Raw genomic sequence first — 18,177 nt, 5'->3', positions numbered from 1 at the left:
TTTCCTATGATTCGCAATATTTATTAATTATTATTGCACGGGTACCGATTCGTCATTAGTATAGAGTAGTAGTCGTAGTAGAAGTATTCGTATGAAGAATGTAGGTATATATTATAGCTGTCAATTTGTAAGGTGCCATCACAAAATATATTTATTTTCCAAACAATCTTTAGGATATATTTTATTATTATGAATCATAATTAAGAAACTAAATACAATTATATTATGTAATCGATTGTTAGTTATTTTTTTTTTAATAAATGTGATATACAAGATGCAATTGATTTATAACGGTTTTATTTACATTTTAAATCAATTTAATTTTCTATATTTTAAACAATAATAGATATTTATATATATAACAAGATTTTTTTTAACTCTCTAATAAATCTATTAAATCATCTCTTTCTACTTCATGATCGGATTCAGTGGAACTATCGGACACTGATGCTATATAAGGACGTAAAGAATCGGAAGGCACGACTGCACTGAATTTTTTGTAACCTTTCATACCTTGTATACTATTTATTGTATATCGATCAATTGAATGATCGGCCTTAGTGATTTTATATGGCCCTGAATATTGACTCCCTAGCTTTTTCGTCACGCCTGTTTTTCGATCGCGTGCTAAACCACCTTTCCATAACACTAACTCTCCAACTTGATATTTCCTACACCTTTTGTGTTTTTTATCGTACCGAGATTTCATTATTGTCATGTATTTATCTATACGTAATTTAGCTTGACGTCTACGTTGGTCTAGTTGATCTTGAGGATTAACATTGGTTGAGCGAGTATTATGATAACCGGGCAAAAGGGCATTACTGTGAGAAAACATTAAATTAAATGGCGCGATTCCTGTAACTGCATGGGGTGTATTATTTATGCCCCAAATCACATTTGAAAGATTTTCGTCCCAAGTACATTCACTTTCAGAAGTAGTATTAAGGCCGTTTATGATTGTTCGATTTATACGTTCTACCTGGCCATTCGAACGTGGACAAGCTATAGCGTTTAAAACATGTTTGAATTGTTTTTGTATGGCGAAATCTTTAAAATACCTGCTTGTAAAGGCGACCCCTCGATCGGTAATTATTCTGCAAGGGTTACCAAATACAGAGATTATTTCATTTAATTTTTTTATAGTTTCTATAGAACTTGTCCCTCTAACTGCTTTAGCAAACACAAATTTTGTAAATGAATCTATAATTACTAATATGTAACAATTACCATTACGAGTTTTTAGAAACGGTCCCAGGTGGTCCACATGCAAGGTGTGCATGGGTATTGCTACCTTTTCAATTGGATGCAGTTCTCCTTCAGTTTTGCCGTAATTACCCTTCCCATAAGCACATTGTAGGCATGCAGAAATATATTTACGTATAAACCTTGTCATTTTAGGAAACCAAAAATGTGTCTTAATAATCTTTTCGCATTTATCAAATCCTAAATGTCCTACTTCATCATGATATTTTTTTAATAATGACCATTTAGAGAGTTTTGGTATGACAAACCTATCTCCATGTAAAGTTTTTCGAAATAAACAACCATGAATGACTTTATAGTTGTTAGTAATATCGCGATTGGTACTACCTCCATTGATCTGTCTAATAATTCCCTGAATACTATGATCTTGTGCCTGCAACGTTTGGCGCCAATCAGTTTCATCAATATGTAGAACCGGAATTACCTCCACGGGATTCCTACTTAGCGCGTCTACGTGTTTCATACGGTCACCGGGTCGGTATTCAATGTCCAAGTCAAAGTCCTGTATAGTGAGCCACCAACGAGCAATACGCGGTATCAAATCTCTTTTGCTAAGGGTGGTTCTTAATGCGGCACAATCGGTTACAATTTTTACTGGTATACCCGTAACATATATACGGAAACGCTTTAAGGATTCTACTACAGCTAGAGTCTCTAATTCATAACTGTGATAGTGCATTTCTTCGGGAGAAGTAACGCGACTGAAGTAGGCTACGGGTTTAAGAGATCCATCTTTTTGATATTGAAGCAAAATACCGCCTAGGCCTATTTTACTAGCGTCCGTGTGAATTTCGGTGGTCGCATGGGGATCGTAAATGGCGAGGACAGGGCGATCAGTTAAAATTAATTTTAATTGATTAAATGCGTAATCTTGTTCGGAACCCCAAAACCAGGCTACATCTTTTTTTGTTAAATAAGTAAGGGGTCTAGCAATTTCGGCAAACCCTCTAACAAATTTTCGAAAATACGACGCTAATCCGATAAACTGACGCAACTCGTGTACATTTCGCGGTTTTCTAAACTGCGTTACGCTGTTAATTTTTGATTGTCCCGGCCGCACAAAACCTTCTGTGACCTCATGTCCTAAATAATTGACACTAGTTTTTAAAAAGGAACATTTTTTAAGGTTAAGTTTGAGATTTGCCCGAGATAAAAGTATCAATACTTCCTCTAGTAGTTGAATGCCTTCACCTATTGTTATAGTGGGTAAAGTCAAGTCATCAAGGTATGTAGCAATTCTATTATTTAAGGACCCGAGTGCTTTACGTATTAAGCGGGAAAAGACCGCTGGGGCATTGGCTAACCCAAAAGGCATTTTGGTAAATTCGAATTGTCCTGACGATGTTATAAACGCAGTCTTATGTATAGAGTCATCGGCCACTCGCACCTGATAGTAGCTTTGGGCCATATCTAGAACAGTAAAGTACACTTTTCCTGCAAGTCGGCTCAACTGGTCATCAATATGAGGCAATGGAAAACGGTCCTTAACTGTACACGCGTTTAAAGCACGATAATCAATGCAGAGTCTATAATCACCCCCTTTCTTTTTTACTAAAATTACAGGACTTGCATAGTTTGAATTTGACTCTCTTACAATACCGGCGGACAGAAGTTCATTTACCTTTTCTCGCACAATTTCATTTTCTTTATGAGATATCCTAAACGGCTTGCAATAAACAGGTTTATCAGTGGTAGTGGTGATCTGCATTTCAACTAAATCTGTACAACCTAGTTCACTACTACATTCAGCAAAGCAATGTTTATATCTGTTAAGTAACGACAATAATAAATTTGTTTCTTTAGAATCTAAATTACCTAAATCCAAGTCAGATAATTGTATTTTATTTTTTTGTTGACTGCACTGGCTGTGGACATCACTAGAACGAGGCGCATCAGAGATCAACGATATATCGGTTTGTAGGAATATTTCTGCGCGAACTACGAGCCTATCAGCTTTCCACCGTATACACGAGTCCCCTAAGTTAACTATAAGCAGTTGGAGGTTATCAGGTGTTAAAATAGCTTGTGGTATAAAAAAAGATTCCTGCCCTAATGAAAACAACACTGGCCGCGCAATTATTACGGTGTGTGGTAGCAATTGCGTTGTAGTATAAACATTTACAGTATGACTTGTTCCAGGTTGGATATTTATGTTACCAGACGAAAGTAAGGAAATTTTGGTCATAAAATCTTCGTTCGATAATGCTATTCTAGATAATGGTGACTTAGAATCTTCATTCCTTATTAATGTAACAGAGTCTGAGGTTACTAATAAATTCATATCTTTTTGATTGATTACAGGTTGGCCAATAATTAAATCCGTACCGTACAAATTAGCATCTGTGACTTCTGCGCTAGTACCCAAGTACAAATCATCTACGACAAGTTTAAAATATGCTTTACCTAAGGAGTTTATCAAAATCCCACCAAAACCTCTCATGACAACTTTTGAGTGCGTACAATATAAGCCTAACAATCGAACTAAGTTAACATTAATGATATTAACTTTACTACCCGTATCCAATATATGCGAGTGCTATGTGTCCATTAATGGTTACATTTTTTTTGTATAAATCGGCAATAATTTTAGTAGTTACTAAATTAATATCACGTACCTGTGGGTATTTCTGTTCTTGCGGATTCCGAGAACTTCCTGCTGCATACCAGCAGGAGCTGGAGGCATGGCCCGGGCGATGGCAGACCTGGCAGGGCCTAACTCGGCACTCACGAGCGCTGTGTCCCGTTTTGCGGCAGATGTAACAAGTCTTCGGATAGTTGCTTGTAGTTCCACGTCGCCATGTTGACTTCTGCTCCAAAATCCTATCGTCCCTCTTCTTATAATTTTCAAACGAAGATAGGAAGCTGTAGTACAATTCTTCGGGCGTGTTGGAACAGCAGGCCTTTGCGTTTGCACGTAGTTCGCTGGGTAGGCCACGAATAAGGCACGAGGTTGCGTCTTTACCTTCTATATCACATTTCTTAATCAAAGATATTTTATCATAATAGTAACTGGACATTGTTTCACTATTAGTTTTTACACGTGCCAGCATTTCTTCGAGTCGATCCACGTAGTCCGTTGAGCGAGGAAAGACTTGTAATAACCTCTGTTTCCATGTTGTCCAAGTTCCCTCGTAGTCATCGAGTTCGTCGTACCAATCACGAGCTGCACCACGTAGTCGAGTTTGCATGACAAAAATCTTGTCTCGGTCTTCCCAATCATACAGCTCACCCAATTGGTCAATTTTGTGGAGCCAACCTTTAACATTTGTAGTCTTCTTTCCTGGATCAAATTTAGGGATGACTTCAGTATCCAGATGAGTGATTTTTGGTTTTTTACTATATGGGTACCCTCGTTCCGGTGAAGTAGGAAAAAAAAATCCATTTTCTTCGTTACTTGTATTTTCATATGATGCGTCGCTAGGGTTTCTCTTCCCCAAACCAAGATAATATGGGCCGTGGTGGTGCTCCATCCCACTTCTGAAATGTGATCCCTTCACACTTCCACTCGAAAGGTTGAAATAAAGATGCGTTCAATTCGACGGTTGGTTTATTAATAATTTACAAAAATGGCCGACACCCGTATTTATAATCTCGGATACAAATTATTAGTTAGTCATTTACAAAACAAATAAAATAAAGTTGGTGATCTAAATTATTATTATTAATTAATTTTAATATTAAATAAATATATTTTAATAAACAGGACCGCTAGCGAAGCCCCTGAAGTGGAACTCATAATAATCAAATATTACTTGTAATTGGTTACAAAATTATACAATATGAATAAAATATAATAATCACTCTAAATTCTTATTACACAGTATTAAATACAGACGATTAAATATAAATACGTTAATATAAGATATGCTAGCGAGCTGCCGGAAGTGGAACTTGTAACAATATGTATTGTGAAAATGGCTAAATTCTTCTTTAGAATACCGGATGAAATTTCACTGTGTTCTAATTCAAGGTATGCCTAAGGCGTACCAACTAGTTGGCATTGAAGGTGGTAGAACCCTTTGTGGTTCGACTCCGGCAGCACCACCGCCACACCTATTCCTACCTAATAACAGCAGTGTTAGGCGCTGCTGTGTTCCGGTTTGAAGGGTGTGGTAAGGAAGACAGACTTTTCCGAGGCGTTCCAGCTTAGTCCTCAGGGGTACTGGCGCATTTGTGGCCGACCTCAGGTAGGAATATCTAATCCTATCTGGGGTTGATTACAGATGTCCATGGGCGGCAGTAGCCACTTACCATCATGTGGACTGTACGCATGTCTGCTACTTCTATATTATAAAAAAAAACCCAAACTATATTATATTTCTTATTTTTTCCTTAAGCACAATAACAACAATAACATACAATAAGTACACAATAGTACTTATCTCATATTAAATATGTGGTATATACTTCTGGTTAAGAATGTGGCAAGGCAGAGACACTTATCTATAGGAACATTCTAACTTAGGCTTTAGAGATAACAACCTTATGTCTGGCTGACCTCAATTAGAACTGTAATCCTATTTGAGATTGATCTGCTCGTAGGCGGTAGTGGACGCTTAGCAACAGTTAAACAATTACAGCAAAAAAACCGTTCCTTAATAATAAAAGTTATTTAACGCCGCTATCAGACTACTTAGAAGTAATTTCGGCCGCCTACTACTTTTATCGAAAGTAATTACGGAAATAACTGCGTAGACGAACTTCGCCTTAAATATTAAAGGCCGTCAAAGTTTGGTATTTAAGAAAACTCGGAACTAGTAAGTACCGGGAATATTCATGATGGATTTTGAGGACCCATTTGGCTTAGGCCCGGTGTTTACCTGCCAAGGATTACAGGTATTGAGACGTTGGGCTGTGTTTTCTTAGATACCCGAGCGTATCTTCCACCTGCATCTTAATTGACAAGCCCTATGGTTTGCATAATTGATCCACGTGGTAACAGTGTGTCTTTGATGGAACCGATTCTAAATGTTTTGTGCGGACCCATCACACGATTACTGGAAACAATTGCTGTTGTAATGCATTGAAAATTAATAAAATTATTTGGGAATGAATTTATCGAAATTAATTACAAAAATAACTGCGTAGACGAGGTTCGGCCTAAATATTAAAGGGCGTCAATGTTTGGTATTTAAAAGAAACTCGGAACTAGTAAATACCGGGAATATTCATGATGGATTTTGACGATCCATTTGGCTAAGGCCCGATGTTTACCTGCCGAGGATTACAGGTATTGAGACGTTGGGCTATTTTCTTAGACTCCCAAGTGTGTCTTCCACCTGCATCTTAATTGACAAGCCCCTATGGTTCGTATAATCGATCCACGTGGTAACAGCGTATCTTTGATGGAACCGATTCTAAATGTTTTGTGCGGACCCGTCATACAATTACTGCAAACACTTGCTGTTGCAATGCATTGAAAATTAATAAATTAATGGGGAATTGATTAATTGAAACTTATTACGAAAATAACTGCGCAGACGAAGTTCGGCCTAAATATTAAAGGCCGTCAAAGTTTGGTATTTAAGGAAACTCGGAACTAGTAAGTACCGGGAATATTCATGATGGATTTTGACGACCCATTTGGCTTAGGCCCGGTGTTTACCTGCCAAGGATTTAGGTATTGAGACGTTAGGCTGTGTTTTCTTAGACACCCGAGCGTGTCTTCCACCTGCATGTTAATTGACAAGCCCCTACGGTTTGCATAATCGATCCACGTGGTAACAGTGTGTCTTTGATGAAACCGATTCTAAATGTTTTATGCGGACCCAACACGCAATTACTGGAAACAATTGCTGTTGTAATGCATTGAAAATTAATAAATTATCTGGGAATGAATTTATCGAAACTAATTACGAAAATAACTGCGTCGACGAACTTCGGCCTAAATATTAAAGGGCGTCAAAGTTTGGTATTTAAAGGAAACTCGGAACTAGTAAGTCCCGGGAATATTCATGATGGATTTTGACGACCCATTTGGCTTAGGCCCGACGTTTACCTGCCAAGGATTACAGGTATTGAAACGTTGTGCTGTGTTTTCTTAGACTCCCGAGTGTGTCTTCCACCTGCATCTTGATGGACGTTTGTGTAACGTAAACCCCTATGGTTTGCGTAATGGATTCACACGGTAACAGTGTATATTTGATGGAAACGGTCCTAAAAGCTTTATTCGGGTGCATTATAAGGTGCATAGTAATTACTCTCCTAATCTGGTTTTTACGGTATTAATAACGGATCACCATAACGAACAATTGCCTTATCGTTGATATCTTAAAGATTATTTGTGTCCAAAATTCCTCAATAAATAAATGATGGTAATATTTGGTCAATGTTATGCCTTGCCAAACTTGGGATATCAAGTCAGCAGTGACCAATTACTGCTCTCTGAACTCCTCTTAGAATGTTCTCCATAGGTCACAAACCATTTATAAAGAAATTCTAGAAAGTAATCAATTATTTATCTCACAATGCCTCTCTTCACCTTTAAAATGTATTGTATAATAATTATCTAAAGATTAATTAATTTTCAGGGGATAATTATTTAATTACATTATAAACTACATCGATAAACTCGCATGGTTGGTAATCGAATCCCAGGCCTCCAGTGTCAGAGACTGAAATTCATACCACTAAGCTATCACTGAAATATCAATAACCAATGGGAATTATTAGAACAGATGGACGCTTGAAACTTTCAAGACTTGTTCTAGGAATAACTTGAAATGTGAGTTTTGAAATGTTGGAGATTTTGTTTACTTTGGGAAAGTTGAAAGGCCATTTCGCTACATTCGATTGACTCATTATTAGAGTAATATCAACATTTATGATATTTATGGCGAGAAAGAATTTAAGGATTTGTGTCTTAAATACTTTTTGGATTATGAGAAAAATTACCTTATTGCCCAACAATGCGTACGCCGTCTATATAATCGTCCACCCGTGTCTGTTTGTTTGTATGTGTGTCATTATTTTAAATAGCTGTATCTTTTGGACCGTAATTGATGTCCGGTTAACATTTTCACAGAATTCTTTTTATTATGGCAAATAAAAAGGCAACTTAATGACTTTATAATTATTATGAAAAAGGTTAGAGGTGCCGCATTAAACTTAAGATATATAATTATGTCTCAACTCGAAATAGCTATTGTACACAAGCCCATTCAAGTTAAAGATGCAACTACTTACTTTTAAAATAGAAATTAAAAGTAAATAGTTGCATTTTTAACATATAAAATTCATAAGTTCATAAGTTATTATAAAATAACTCTTAGTTATTAAACTTACCTGATGAAGTTCTCGCTAGAGTTACATTACATTCTAAAGACTAGAAGTGCATTCCTTCCGTTGAAATTCTTTGAAGATGTATAAGGGCTTATCGTTGAGGTTAGAAGCACATACCGTAAATTAAAAGTTCCACTAATTTTGAAAGATACCTACATCGACATGAGGCAATTACAATACCTATGGATGACCTACCTAGACACAAATGTTTAATTACTTTAGTACGTACGATAATTCGGCTTCGGTATCCTTACCATTCTGATGTTACGACAAATAAATTTTTTTGTTGGTAAGTATCATCTCGCGTTTTTAAAATAGAAAAGTTATTTCCAGTCTCCTTAGTATTTATTCTTTGTTCCGAGCATTTCATATCGGAGTCGAGCACGCGTCGGCATTCCCCAACCTCCGGGGGGTCGGGACGTGACGCGTTCCGCTCCTAAAATATTTCTACTATTCATCGCCTAAGGCTGAGACCGCACTGCGATTAAACGCAGACTGAATAAAAAAAGCTGAAAACGCCAAAACGCATACGAACACGCACTGCGGTTTTCTTTTGGCTTAATTTTATTTCAGTCTCATCATAGATTTCAGGCGAACAGCACGTGTTGTGGGGTTAGAGACTGAATAAAAAACCAATGATATTTAAAACTATAGATATGTTACCTGCCCACAAAACAACACAAATAAGTGTTACACTAAACACACAAATACACGTTTTTCTTTTTGCTTACCCGAAAGTAACTCATTCATTCATACGTAAATATGTACGTAAATTTTGCTTCTCTATTACTACTTGTGGAAGGAATACGTTATCTCTATTTTGTCAGTTACGTAATTATAGCGGACCAAGCACGAAAAACAATCAAGATATAATGATTTCTCCTCATTTACTTGTGAAATGTGATTCCATGAATCTTGGGTATTTTTTTGCATAATTTGTACATTTAAGCATTGCCCAAGAAGGCATTTTGAGGCTTAGAAGACTAAAATAATGACGTTAAACGTATACAGTGACATACATACGTGTCAGTTACTACGCCGCCGCGAGAGCGGCTGGAGTCGATTCACTCCAATTGGTGTATTTTGTATATTTCATGTTTTACCCACTAGTAACATATCTTTAGTTTATATCAATGCCCCACCATACAATTACTATGGGAGACAAAAAACCGCGCTTTAAACAAGCCGCGGTCAAAATGTAACAATAAATCAGTCGACTGAAAAAGTCACTAGTGCGTGCACTTGTATAGAAAGCAATATGTTTTATATTTTAGCGGTTTCAGTCTTGCGGTTAAACGCGTGCGTTTAATCGCAGTGCGGTCTCAGCCTTAAGGAGTATTAAAACGCTCGCGATGCTCGCTTTTTATTCACGATGTTTTTGACGCTGACGTTGTGTTTTCGTCGCGTTAAACGGCGACTTCCCTTTGAGGTATATTGTCAACAACGCTGCCTTATCTATGTAGAGAGGCATGGGTGATGTTGTTTGTCTGATATACCGTTAATAAGATAATGCGATATATTAAGGACGGGTCTCCACTTGTAACAACCTCCTGCGATTACGCGAATTTCTGATTAGTTTGTTTATTTTAAACTTAGTAAGTAGGGCTCCAGAAAAGTAAAATATAATTTATTATCCAACAGGTACTCGCGATACGTTAATTTTATTATATCGTTTGTATTAATTTTACTGTTAATATGACAATAACCTGACTGCTAGCCTATGAAATTCCTCCTATTTACACGTACATATGTAGGTATATGTTGAAAAGTACGTCAAGCCATTTTTGTTGTAGGGCATGCCAAAGAATGAGACATACATATGTATTATGTACATACGCTAGAGAAAAAATCACCCCTCGCAGTGGTGTATTCATAAATATTTTTGAAAAGGGCTCATTTAGCATGCATTTTTTCTAATCTAAGAATGAAACCGCAAGAAAAAACTGTTATGAATTTCTCCTACTCGCATTTTATCACAGCTTTTCCCTGCTGACGTTATATTTTTCTTATTACGAGCGACTTCGCCGCTGAGAATAATGTTGACTGACATTAATTGTGTGAAGCCGGCCCCTAGTTATACTGTTTTGAAGATGCTGAAGGTTCGTTAGGCGGATCATGGACCTACAATGTAACTTAAGAATGTTAACAGACAAGTATATGAAAGGAGCATGTATAAGGCGGCGTATAGATGGTAAATAAAAGTATTTAAAGTATTACTCACATAAAGATTCCTTACAGAATTGTTGTTGAAGTAGACTACCAGGGTCATTTGTAATCACAAAATATTGTAATATAACTATAATAACAGGTGATAGGTATCTATTGTTCTACCGGGGACGTGCCACCAACACGCCTATATCAAGTTCTTACGCTTCAGTGGAAGAGTGTAAATGCAGGCTGAATTACGTATTATAAATAAATCTATCAGACATGACTTTTTAAGCCTTTTATCTTAAGAGTATTTTTATATAATATAGGATTAGTAGACGAGTATGTAGTCCACCTCATGAAAAGTGGGTACTGCCGCACATGGACATATGTAATCAAGTCCAGATATGATTATTCCTATCTGAGGTCGGCTGCAGATGCGCTGCTTCCCCTGAGGACGAAGCTGGAGTGTCTCGGAAAAGTATGTCTCCCTTACCACACCCTTCAACACCAGCAGCGCTTAACACTGCTGTTCATCATCATCATCATCATCAACCCATTATTGTCCCACTGCTGGGCAAGGGTCTCCTCTCAGAATCAGAAGGATTAGGCCATAGTTCGCCGCGCTTTAAGATTTTATTTTAATTAATCTCTCAGGCGTGCAGGTCTCCTCGCGGTGTTTCCTTTCACCGTTTTAGCAAGTGATAATTAATTTCTAATACGCACATAATTTCGAAAAATCAGAGGTGCGTGTCTGGGATTTGAACCTCGGACCCCTCGATCGAGAGGACGAGTTTCTTAACCACTAGGCTATCACTTCCACAACTGCTGTTGTCAGACAGAAATAGGTGTGGCGGGGCAGCCGCCGGAGTCGAACCACAAGGGGTTCTACCACCTTCAAAATAACGTAACTTGTACCGAGCAATGGAACATAACAGATTAATGATAATGACGCAAATGTCATGTCATTGAGTCAATAATTGAACACGTGAAGGCAACCCGTAAGGGGTACTTCAATTAGTATAATGTAGTGTCAGGATTTCTCAATAGAGTCAGCTTTAGGCCAAATTAGTACGAATATGTTTGATATTTTAAATAATGTATTTGTACCATAAAATAATGATGGAGTGCATGAATACATAGGTGATACTTAACACGAATGTTTACGGCTCTAATTTTGCAATTTTACATTTGATTCAACAGATTGTTACCAATTTTACACTGTTAGATTTTTATTGCTAATGCGTAATAAAAAAAATGGAAATTTTATAAATATTCCTTCTTGTCTAAAGAAATTGTAATGCGACAATCGATATAATTTCTAATGGTATTTGAGAAGTGGCTTAATCTAACGAGGACTGCAAGACTTGCCAGTTACGCCTGATTTTCATATAAATTAATGATTACGTGATCTTTATCAGCGCCAATTAGGTACTTTCCGCAAATGCCATGTCAACCAATCAATAATGATTGAACGTGTGGGGAAGACTCTTCAATTAATATTGTACAGTGTCAGAATCTCTCAATTACGTCTATGGCTCGTGTTACCATTGTCTAATAGATCTTGTTTAATATCTTTTAACAAAGACGTTTTATATAGTAGCAATAGAGTAGTCGTGAGGAGGAAAAGTGTATTCGGCGGAAAATTACCAATTAAGTAGATCTAAAACATGTTTAAACTCTCAATCAATTTGACATGGTGTCGAGAACAGTACCCTTAGTATGAGGTTTTACGTTTTTATGAAACGACTGTATTTGTATGTGTTTATGTATTTCCCATACATTTTCAATTAGTTCTGATACAGTCCGCTAGGGGCGATGATTGAAAAGTATAGGCAAATACGTAAACAAATATAAAAACAGTCATCTTTGTAAAAACGTAAAAACTCATACTAAGGGTACAGGAAAGAGCGATTTTGTATGACAATCTTGACAATATTCCCTCTACAGCCTATTATTTCGAAAAATACAAACAAGTAGGTACTTGTAGTTTTCAAGTCTTGTAACGTATAAAACTTCTCAGACATGTCTGTGTCATATTGAAACGTGCTGTCAAGTTTTTTGTGTAGAAATTTTTGTATAATAGTGTATCGCTGTCTAGCTTGCTGATGTAATCGTTCTTTGGTGCATGATACTCGTATATATTCGTATGATATTGTAATTCTTTTTGTGAATAATTAATATTTATGGAGCATTTTCTATTAAAAATATTTACAAAGAAATCACTACCTGTATGAAAACTCCACTAATTAAAAGTTTTTTTAAAAAGGAACAAATATATACGTTATGTAGACGCCCAGAAAATATAACAAATTTCATTTTTGGTGCGATAAAAATATTATAGATAGATAAAAAACTAAAAAGAAGATTTTGTACCATAAAATAATCAGATTATATTTTTAGCGGACGAAGCTGCGGGTACAATGTAGTTATTTACGTAGGTATGAAAACTTAATAAGTACTAACGTTTATTTTTTCTAATTATATTCATGCGATGGTAGATATAATTACTTGAAAGTAGTTTAAAAACTCTTAAAAATATAGAAAGTCTATCTTCACGTCTAATATAAAAAATCATTTTACACTTGTCCTTTTAATAATCAGTTTTGTATTTCATTTCTTAGAGGTATTTTTGAAAATAACTACAGACAGGTTAAAATATAAATTGTTCTTACTGTGAGTTACCTACTACGAATCAAGAAAAACAGAGACAATAATACACTGTGTTAAATAAAACTATAGGAAAACTAGCTGACCCGACAAACGTTGTGATGCTATATAAATAAAAAAATGTTAAGGGTGAACAACCCTTATCACTTAGGGGTATAAAAATAGATAGTAGCCGATTCTCAGACCTACTAAATATGCATATAATATTTGGTGGAAATCTGTAAAGGCGTTTCTGAGGAGTACGGTAACTAACATTGTGATACGAGAATTTTATATATAAGATTGTATACACAGACCATAACACTACTTGAAATTATGTTTTCTCTTTATAGATTGTGGGTTTTCATATTTATCTAATATTATGTTGCATTCCCACAGGAATGTGGAAGGCTGATAACTCAGGCCGATTCTGACATCTATAAATCGATGGAATATAAATCAAATAATGTTCGAAATACTGAAGAAAGAAATGTTTCCAGCAAAGAAAAATATTCATAAGACTTCTAGGTCGTTACAAACGATAAATCTTAGTAACTACCCTTACAATAAGTAAAGTTAGTAAGCTAGAGTTCCTGTTAAGAGTTACGCAACAAAATCTTTTGAAAGTTAACATTTTCGAGGCGGCATTATTTATTCCTCCATCAGCTACATTTCTGAACTGTATTCAAATTTTAACAACAAATTTGTGCTAATTAGCGAACCGTGACAAACCGTCCTTCGAACGCTGAAATAAACTATTAAATTATACAGTAATCCAAGACGACGGAGCTAAATTAAATTTTCCTGCGCGGGCGTTATGCTAATTCCCCAGTCGATTATGAGATCGAGTCGGGTGTGAATTACTATGTAGGTGAGGAGGAAAAAAATCTCGTTACCCGCTCATGTTGTTCGGGTGATTACATTCCGTTGGAATCCCACCGCGCAGTAACTCCGGTTGTGGCTTTGCAATTTTGTCGAAACTGGCGATGAGAAAAATTTGCGGTCGCAGGAGCGTTGAGCGCGCGTGCGCGACTAGTTGCCGCGATCGCCGAGCGGGATACATAAGCCCCGCAGTCGACACCGTCGTTTATACGATTAGCCCGCGTCAAGGCGGCCCGCGGTGCCCCCGCTCACCCCACTTGTCAAAATAACTAATTGATTTACACCCCAAACACGCAACCCGCGAGCGATGCCTATAAAGTTCTTTATAACGTAATTTCGGCCAACTTTCAACAACTTCGGCGGCGCGTATGAACTTTAAGTGATGTGCGCTGGTAGGTGAGTTTTAGTTACTTAGATGTTTATTGTAAATTGTTCGGAGTAATCTGTCATGGTAAAGTGACAAGAGAATGAATGATCGTAAATATTGCTCGGCTCTTTGTGGTCGAAGGTTTGCGCTGAATCAGCGTGACAGGAACGGGCCTAATGGATTCTGCTCATACACAGCGTAAATAAAATATGAGTTTTTGCGCCAAAAGTTGGCGGTTCCACGAACACATAGAGAATAGTATTCTCTTCTGAGAATGCAGATGACGGTTGTGATTAATTTCGTAAGTATGTTTTAGAGTGTGAATTATTACGTATACAGCTATGCACGTTGTAATTTTTTACCGATTCTTTTAGGACTACGTACGAAACTTGAAACATATGAATATTGACAAACTTTTGTAGTAAATATGCACTCATTTATGTGAATTAATTATGACACAATTTTAAACTAAAATGTTTTTAAGTCTATATATCTATATGTTTTTAAGTCTATATATATACTCTTCTCATATTGAAAATAACTAAAAGTTTTATGAAAACCGAATATGTAAAATTTAAAAGGTTTTTAATGCTCGACAGCATGTTTGAAAAAAAATACAATGTTTACTAATCTTGGATTTCCTACAAATGAAAAATACCGTCCCTAATTTCCATTCATATTTCGTTTAACAATATTTTATCGGTCATCCACCCCGATCTTAATCTCTACAAAGTCGTAACGAAATTTAGTTACCTACCTAACCAAATTTATTTTCCAAATTATTCTTGGTTTTAATTTTTTTTAACCGACTTCATAACTTTGTGCGTATTATACCTATATCATATTATATATACTATATATTATACATATATTATTATTTGTTGTAAAAACTTTTTCATTAAATTTTAAAAATAGTTCACCTTTTTATTTCGTGACAGTCCCTTTACTTAAGCTTAAGTAACTTTACTTTTAAAGTAGAGAAATCTAATCTATTCTGGCTGTATAACATAAATTATAATATTCTATAGAGTCAAACACTCTTACTTTTTAGATTACCTACTTTTAGTTAGTTTCTATTGACAGAAAGGTTACGAGATTTCCTAGACGTATGTACGCGTACATCTCCAGCCTATAAAAATCGAAAATTCTACTTGACTTGTTTCTTTTGAGCGTTGAATGTCCGTGAGATACTCCTGCTTTGAAATGCAAGAGAAGACGGGAGCATTAAAGTGGTGCTGATTGGACTTTATTTCGGTTCAATTGGTCAATTTTGTATGAAATTGGAGTAGGAAATGAACATACAGTCAACCTAATGGTTGGTCCCATACATAATCAACCGCAAATAGGATTATGATTCTAACTCAGATCGACCACGGCTTGATTATTACCCTTGAGGACTAAATTGGAACGCCGTGTATAGTACCTACTATAGACCGTGTACGGGGCAGTAAGAGATACCTATAGGTATGTCTTGCTACCCCGTTGAAATAGAATAAGGCAGCGCTTAAGATTGGTTTTAGAAACGAAATAGATATCCAGGGTTTTCCGCCGCAAGCGACTATAGAAGGGTTCTGCTATTTTTATTCCGATGAGCATAAGATATTTTTCTTACAAAATGTCTTTATCCGCTGTAATGAATAGATAACTCGGGTAATATATTAGACTCGTACATAAGTGGGGTTCTGTCAACGTTATTTATAGAGGTAACGTCGAATATTCAAAAGAACCTAATTCTACTTAGAAGCTAACAATATTGAGAAATGTTCAATGAATAGTAAATGTGTATAATAGTAGTATTAATATCATTAGTTAGTATTACAAAATAGTAGTATTACGTGAATTAATTTCATTTCGATAAAAAATTCAATTTCGATAAAAGGTTATTTATATTATGCGATATTGTTCACTTGATTTAAAATTGAAATTTTAATTACTTGTATAGTTTTTTTCAGTAATTCAAAAGATGTTTGTATGTATTCGCTTACACCTTCTATAGAACGAGCGACAGGTAAACATAAATACAATTCTTTAGGAATCTACACACCTATGTCTTAAGGAACTACTACCTACGTTACGCCAAAGGGTGGTTGACGCTATGTTACCGAACTTTCGAGCCTGGCTGAATTGTAGCACCTCTCAGATTGACGTTCTGAGGGGGGAGGGGGGGGGGGGGCTAGAGTGACCTACCGCCTTACTCAGATACTCACCGGACATGGCTGTTTCGGTGAGTATCAGGATATAGAGGAAAGAGACGGCCCAGACGGCGCACAGCACGCGCTGCAGTACTGCCTAGTGTGGGAGCCGCAGCGGCGGATCCTCGTCGAAAAAGTGGGACCGAATCTCTCTCCGTCGGCCATCGTCGGGGCGATGGTTCAGCGCAGCGAAGCCTTGGACGGCATTATCACCTTCGGCGGCGTAGTCATATCCGCGAAGTAAGACGCCGAACGAGCAAGGGAGCGCGCTGAACCCGCTCGGAGGAGGAGTCGCCGCGGGCGTACGTAAAGGCCCCCGGCGCTGTGTCGCTATAGTTTCGCCTGCCTGTCGTAAGAAGCGACTAAAAGGGGGCTTCCGGGGTTGTGGGCGGCAAGAGTGGGAGCTCGAACCGCCCAGCCAGCGGCCCCGAGAAGGACGGCGGTAGGTCGCTCCCACGGCACCGGGTACCTTTTGAAGGTTTCCCCCTCGTAAACAAAAAAAAGGTGCCTACCTACATTGGTTCCCGGTACTTAATACCTTGAAACTCATTTGCACCTAACTTGGCTCCTTGTTTATTCGACAGCGCTAAAAGGAAGGTAATGTTTTTTATCTATATTTATGGAATCTCTGCCGAAAAAATATGAGAAAATAATGAAACGTAAAATAAAAACAAAGCGGCATACAAAATAAAGAAACATTTTTACATTGCTTTCATCAAACAGATTATCATATCTTCCACATAAAATGTCTTCATTCGCAGGATAATGAACAAAACCCGGATAAGATACGGACCTCATACATAAGCGGGTTGTATCCAGGTTATTTATTGAGGCATCCTCGAATAAAGCTAAGCAAAATTGCCTCGTATTCGTATGGTCCAGAAATTATCTTCTTTTATCATGCTGTTGTATTTTGGATGCAAGAGGAAAATAATAGGTTTATTACTTATTTGTAATCAAAATGGAAGTCTTTTGTTCTAAAATAATTATCATTGTAAAACCGTGATACTTTGTCTTGATATAGAACATATATAGTAACATAAATACCGTGTTTAAAATTGTTTGTCCGTACAAATTTGATTGATATTTAACTCAAAATTGTGTAGAGGTATATATTATGCTACATTTGATATTGAAATATTAAGGTATCCTGCTTAAGATTAAAAACATTAGACGAGAAATAATACATATTTTGCTCTTAATACAGCAGTAAATAAAGCCACGAGATGTGAACTTCGGTCTCCCATGGGTAGAGGAGTTCGAATTCTAGGAACCTTTGTTTCAAACTTATGTATGCTTTCTAAAATAATTTGTAATATTAAAAAATAGAAATTTAAAATAATAAATAAGTAATATATGAAACCCATTACAATTCATTTGACTCACCGAGAT

General features: G+C 36.6%; 2 protein-coding genes across 5 annotated transcripts in view; one reads left to right on the top strand and one right to left on the bottom strand.

Moving 5' to 3' along the window:
• LOC140749555 (zwei Ig domain protein zig-8) overlaps window positions 1–18,177 on the top strand; it is a 286,333-nt gene that overhangs the window by 203,822 nt on the left and 64,334 nt on the right. The window contains exon 1 of one of the 4 annotated variants that reach the window (XM_073082646.1): window positions 14,142–14,622. The exons of 1 other annotated variant lie outside the window; for it this stretch is intronic. The gene's annotated coding sequence lies outside the window, so the exon portion shown is untranslated. Of the gene's footprint in view, window positions 1–14,141; window positions 14,623–18,177 lie in introns of those variants that run through there. 2 more of the 4 variants (XM_073082644.1, XM_073082643.1) reach the window with 2 other exon arrangements.
• Window positions 300–5,155, bottom strand: LOC140749894 (uncharacterized). Its single transcript, XM_073083132.1, has one exon. It carries the CDS (start codon window positions 4,734–4,736, stop codon window positions 3,777–3,779), a length of 960 nt encoding a protein of 319 aa, XP_072939233.1. The 5' UTR covers window positions 4,737–5,155; the 3' UTR covers window positions 300–3,776.

This window comes from Epargyreus clarus, unplaced genomic scaffold, assembly GCF_041222505.1.
Source record: "Epargyreus clarus isolate Ecla_fem2 unplaced genomic scaffold, WU_Ecla_fem_2.2 ptg000018l, whole genome shotgun sequence".
Taxonomy (NCBI): Eukaryota; Metazoa; Arthropoda; class Insecta; order Lepidoptera; family Hesperiidae; genus Epargyreus; species Epargyreus clarus.
Note: the sequence above shows the minus strand (reverse complement) of the source record. Positions and strands in the feature narration are given on the sequence as shown.